The 6,325-nt window shown below is 32.8% G+C and overlaps 1 protein-coding gene across 11 annotated transcripts in view; it reads left to right on the top strand.

Annotated features, from left to right (window-relative positions):
- Positions 1–6,325, top strand: part of LOC106868398 (protein transport protein Sec16A) — a 133,280-nt gene that overhangs the window by 78,809 nt on the left and 48,146 nt on the right. For all 11 annotated transcript variants that reach the window (XM_052972901.1, XM_052972886.1, XM_052972899.1 and 8 more), the window contains 5 exons: positions 888–979; positions 2,853–3,057; positions 3,619–3,757; positions 4,686–4,928; positions 6,025–6,122. In XM_052972901.1, the coding sequence (XP_052828861.1) occupies positions 888–979; positions 2,853–3,057; positions 3,619–3,757; positions 4,686–4,928; positions 6,025–6,122 (777 nt within the window). The remainder of the gene's footprint in view (positions 1–887; positions 980–2,852; positions 3,058–3,618; positions 3,758–4,685; positions 4,929–6,024; positions 6,123–6,325) is intronic.

The raw sequence follows: 6,325 nt of genomic DNA on the forward strand, positions 1-6,325 counted from the left end.
ATATATATATATATATATATATATATACACACACACACACACTTGTATACATATATCCATCCATCCAGCTATACACACACACACACATCTTTACTTCAATCTCTGGATCATTTGCTTTTTATTTTTTCCTATTTTCTATTCTTGTTAATGCACAAAGTATGTCTTCACAATATGGCTGGTATTTTATTTATCACACATTTCACCAACTGTGAATGTTTTCTCTTGAATTAACCCTGATGTTGCATGTGTTGTTCAACAGGTTAGGTGCATTTATTGACATTTAAAGTTTTCCTGTTTCCTTTTTTTTTTTTTTGCCTTCTTGAAATCCCATTTCTGATTTACTGGAAATGGAATTCCAAGAAGCAAAATAATTAACAGTTAAGGATAGTGAAGAAAGAGGTGTACTTACATATTCAAAACAAATACTAAGTTTTATGCCATAATGTTTTTATGCCAATGTCTTATGAACTGTTGTTATTTTATTTCTTCATATAAATCTTTACTTTGAAGTAAACTTTACTGTTCTTTCAAGGATAAGATGTTCATAAATAACCATGTTCACTTGGTTATGTATGAATATCACTAAAATAGTAAAAAGCATTGTAATGATTGTTAGCTACTTACTACTTATAAAAGAAGGAATATGGTTTGTTTTGCTTTAATTTATGGAAAGATATTGCTGTATATACATATATCTGCAAGATTTAAGTCAAAACTACTTTGTTGATTAAAAAGAAAAGAAAAAAAAAAGGAAATTTTGCAGGTTTTGGGGATTATAAAGAAAAAAATTCGTGGCTATTTTAGTTTCATTGTGTATATTACATTTCTGTTTACATTCTTTGAAACTTAGTTTGAAATTGCTATCTCTTTCCTGTCTCTATTTATAGTGTTCCTGGTCAGTATAGCTCTCTTCCAGAAATGTATGACTATGAGGCCTATTACAATTACTATGAAACTGCAGACTGGCCAACACCTGAAGGTAAAACTTTATTTTGTCCATATAATTACAGTTTATAACAGTTTTCACTTTTCTGCTCATTTTTTTTTATTGTTGTTTCTACAAATAAGTCATTAACAGTCATTTGACTTTGAGAGATGTCATTGTAAATGGAACTGATGAATGTTATCTGGGGTAGTCCTAACTGAACAGAGCAATGATCAAAGACATTCTAGCCATGATCAGGGAGAATTCACAAAAAAAGAAAAAAACAACAAGGACAGGTGGTGTTGAAAACAAATAGATGTATTAGTATAACGCTTGGGAATTGAGAAAGTCTTTAACGTTTTGAGCCCTACGCTCTTCTACAGAAAGGAACACGGAAAGAAACAAGGAGAGAAAAAAATGTGTGTAATGGTCAGCGAATGCCGGACAGAAGGGTCACACAGGAGAGTTAAGAAGGGGAGATAACAAAGAAGTAGTGATCCCAAAACAAAGGTGTGTGTGTGTGTGTGTGAGAGAATGCTGGTGATCTTAATGTATGCGTGTGTGTATGTAGGTGTGAAGGTGTGAAAATGTGGGGATGAGAATTGGTCAGTGTTGGTGTGTGCGTGGTGGTGTGTTGTGATGTGATGGGTTGTGTGGTATGGTGTAACGTGGTGTGGTGTGATGGTGTTAGGAGGTTGGGGAGGTGAAAGTGGGGAAAGCACGGGTGTGGTGTGGGTTAGGCTGGGGGTGGGGGTAGAGGTGGGGGTATGTGGGAGAGGGTGTAGGGGATTTTCAACACCCCTTGTTTTCGTCTGTTGTTTTTTTGTGAATTCTCCCTATACATATTACACACTCACGTGGTCGCACCAGTTGATCCTGTCTCCTCTCATCACCCACAAACTTCTGGACTCTCTACTTTTCTTACTCTTTTGGACTTTTAGTCTGTACTTTGTACACTCTGGCTGCACCTCTCCTGCTTATGGATTACTGGACCTATCTGTTGATAAGAAATAGCCATGATCATCTTGTCTTGATTGAAATTTGGCTCTAATTTCTAGCAGGTTGAGCAATCATATAGAAGCTTCGGATCTTTTTTAAAACGGGGGCCACATTTTTCATTAACGAAACACTTTGAAACTTGGAACACTGGTAGAATGTGTCATATAAAACATCTTTTTCTCTTAGTCTTCTTAAAAAAAAAAGAAATCCCTAAGTTATTCCATGTTAAAGTTGTCGTATTTCTGTAATTTCAACCAATCACTGACGTCCATTCAGCCAATATACATTAAGTGCCGACTACATAAACAAACGATTCTGAAACAATTCTATCGGTGATAGGGTTAGGGTTAGGGTTAGGGTAAAACAGCAAATTTAAAAAGAAAAAAAGCAAAACGAAGTTATGGAAATTAAATACGCTTTACACCGTTTAATCAGCCAAAGGAGTAAATGTAAACAACTGAATACTTGTCAGTGATTGGTTGAAATTATCGAAATAAGACAATTTTTTACATGAAATATATTCAAATACAAAAATATTTTTCTGTTCTATAACACAAAATAGATAAGTATACGAAGTTTGAAAGTCTTTCGGTACCAAAAACACTACGTAAAACATTAATGAAAAATGTGGCCCCCATTTTAAAAAAGATCCGAAGCTTCTTCATTGGAACTGATAATTTAGTATTTAGGCCCTCAATATTTGATGATTTAACTATTTTGTCTATTTTGTAGCATTCTAATGAAATAACTTTACATACTGTGGACCACCTTTTGTGCTTTTCTGGGGTTGATCATATTTGCTATCTCTATGTACATATGTTTAGGATGAGTTTCACATAAGTAGTTAAGGCATTTAACAATGTTGAAAAAAAAACAATTTTTTAAAATTGTTTTTTTTTTTCACCTCTGTTTTCAACATTATTTCTAGAAACTTCAGGTCGAATGACCCCTGCAAAGTTTTTTACAACTCATACTTGTGCTGTGTTTGGCCCAAGTGGCCAACTTATCCATGTGCCTGCAAACTTACCGTCTGATGGTCAGCCAGCTACAGTTGAAATCATGAGTGTAGAAAATGTTTTGGCAGACCAAAAAGAAGCTGAAGAACTACACAGTTTCCCAGGACCTTTAATAAGGTATGTCAAAAATTACGAAGAAAATGATTCTGGATTTTAGTGTCATTGTTTGTTGACGAAAATTGTATAAATAGTCTCATTTAGGAATTTGAATGTTAGTAAAGAAAAACAAGGTTTGTTGTTTTAGTTCTTTAATATGTTGGAATTTTAAATCTCAGCTGTTGAAGCAAACATACTTTATAATTTGATTAGGTGTTATTTATATAGTGGAAAGTAGTGTGTAACATTTGAAATAAGATATTAATGATCCTTGTAGTGGAATTACTGGTATAAAGTTTATTAAAAAGTTTGAGACAGACATTAATCTTCAAAATGATAGGATGATGATAACATGATTTATCAAAATTGTGAAAATAAAATCCCTATAAAACCAGAGTAAAATAAGAAAGTTATAAGATTTTAAAATAGAACTGAAGTTGATGAGGTGATTGTTTAAATCATACAAAATTTATAAGCTATCTTAAACTTTAGACATTATCTTAATAGGTTTTTTCTAAAATGTTGATTATAGTATTGTGTGAAATTTCTTCAACTGTTTTCTTATAACTATGTTTTTTCCAGAGGAGAAACCCACAAGAATGATGTGTTACTATTTTGTCAATCTAAAGTGAAAGAGTATGGTGAAAATATCAGAATGACTGATAGAGAATCTGCAATTTTATTGTGGAAATTTCTTGAGCTTCTTATTAAACAAAATGGCGTAAGTATTCTCTCTCTCTCTCCCCGTATATGTACGTACATGCACAAGTACATACATACATACATACATACACACACACACACATACATACATGCATACATATATATACATATGGCTGTGTGGTTAAGATGTTTGCTTTGCAACTACATGCTATTAGGTTCTGTCCCACTGTGTGGTATCTAGGGTCAGTGTCTTTATTACAGCCCTGGACCAACCAATGATACCATGTGAGGGAATTTGGTTGATAGAAATTTCACAAAGCCCTTTGCATGCACATACACACATGTGCAAATGTTCATACATTCTACACTTATCAGTACTTGAATGAAGTGGTGCTGATGTTGACATCATGACCGATCAGTCTCTGCTTTCAAAGATCTATGGAATAAAAAAAAAAAAACAGGAATTGACAATGGTAAGAGCACATGGCTGTAAAATCCTGCCTCAAATATATTTCTGTTTAAATTCATGCTAACATGGAAAGACTTATATTTCAACTTAGGTTGAAACATCAGTTTTTTTTTTTCCCCATCATAGATACTTTCACAATGTGTCACTATCTGTGATGATGAATATATGAGATGAGGAAAGTTGTCTGATGTCAAACAAACAATTTTTTCAAGCATGTTTTTGGTTTTATAAAGCATATTCTCACTTTTCTATATTTTATATGTGGATATTATGTGTCAGAGGTTGTGATATTAAAATTAGTGGATTACTGAACATGAGTCTTACATTTAACCAAACCTTGATACAAGTGTTGTTTATTCATAAGTGAGGAGAATCAAACCATGTACCTCTTAAATTACAGTTGAGCGCTGTGTACCCTTAAACTAAGCAGCCGCAGTCTATATTGTTTTGTATTGTATGAAATAGTGATAGACATTCTAATCATTTATGTTACTGTTTTTACAAATCATATTTTCAGACAATTGTTGGAACAGATATTGCAGATTTACTTCTTGAAGATCATGTACCAAATACATCTGATTATGGAGACGGTGAATCTAAAGCGGAGAGTGAAAGAGAAAGTACCCAGTCTCCAGCAACACAAGAGAACAGTGCTCTCCAAATGACAACTACCTCAGATAGAGTTTTAGTAAACCGCAGCATGGACCTGAATGAAAAAACTGATCGGTTTAGAAATCTTTTACTGTATGGTAGGAAAAAGGTATATAATTCATTTGTTCTCAATGGTTATTTTTTAGTCCATCCGAAATGAAAAACTATTTTTTGAAATAATTGTCAAGTTGGTAAATGATGGCTGTGATGAGATATTTTGTTTCTGCATTACTATTTTTATTTTGTAAAGATTGTTATTGAAATTTATATAGCTGTTGACTTCAACTCAAGACTTGTTTCTTTAGTTTTCTGTTAGCAACCTCATATTATATCTCTTTAAGTTTATCATTCAGTTTATTCAATTTCAGAGATAAAATGTTCTTCAATACTTTATGCTTTATTATTTTCATATACTGTATATACTTGTCATGTTCAACCTCCATGCCTTTTATTTTTTCGCCTGACAATCATAGACTTATCGTTTACACTTTGTAATGTTCAAGTCTGGATTTTAAAGTCAGCAGTAGGAGATTCAGTATGTGCAATTTGAATTTTTGTTATTCTAATATGTTTTCCATTAGTGTAAGCATAAGGAAAAACTGATTGTGTAGCCTCAGGCTTTCTTGGTGTATGCACTCCTTTTCCTCTTCTGTTATCTTTTTACTACTTCTAACTTTTATTCTAATGAGGCAGCCATTTGAAAATGCTTTCCTCACTGTTATCACTTGATTGAATATGCTTCAGAGGCATTATTTACTCCTTATTCACCCACAAGCATAGGGAAGATAAGTAGAGAGTATTGCTCTACTTGTCCTTTGCTTGAGATATGTTTCATGTGCACCTAGCAGAAACTGTTAAAGTTATCTGAGAAAGTAAAACTGATGTCACAGTTATTCCAAGTAGATTAACCAGTACTTCACAATCACTTGATATTTGGATTTACAAACCATTTAATGATAGAATTAAAAAAAAAAAGTAAAATGACTGGATGATTAATGGGGAGAAAGTATTCAGAAGGGAGTGGTGCTGTGTGAGTGCCATGTTTTGTCTGTGTGGTGTACGCTTCTGCATGAGAGATGTGTAGGAAAATATCAATTAAAAAATTGTTATGAAATCTTTTCTATACAAATATAGATTTGGTATTTTGAAAATATTTTTTTATTTAAAACAAATCTAAATGAGACTTTATTTTTTTTTTTTTACAGGAAGCTTTACGATGGGCAACAAAAAATAATCTTTGGGGTCATGCCTTGTTTTTAGCCAGTAAAATGGATAACAGAACACATGCAGAAATTATGACAAAGTATGTTTGATATTGTCGTTTTCTAATGAAATAAAATTACTTTTATCCTAAATTAACAAGAGTAAAATTGTTGAATGACTTAACAAAATGTGTGATTGCTTGAGAGTAACAGTGCAGCAGTACAGCTGTAATAGTTTGGCTCCTATTATGGCATGGGCTTAACGTTTTAATTGATTCTGTATTAAAGAAAGTAAAAATGTAAC

Source organism: Octopus bimaculoides, chromosome 1 (genome assembly GCF_001194135.2).
Source record: "Octopus bimaculoides isolate UCB-OBI-ISO-001 chromosome 1, ASM119413v2, whole genome shotgun sequence".
NCBI classification, from domain to species: Eukaryota; Metazoa; Mollusca; class Cephalopoda; order Octopoda; family Octopodidae; genus Octopus; species Octopus bimaculoides.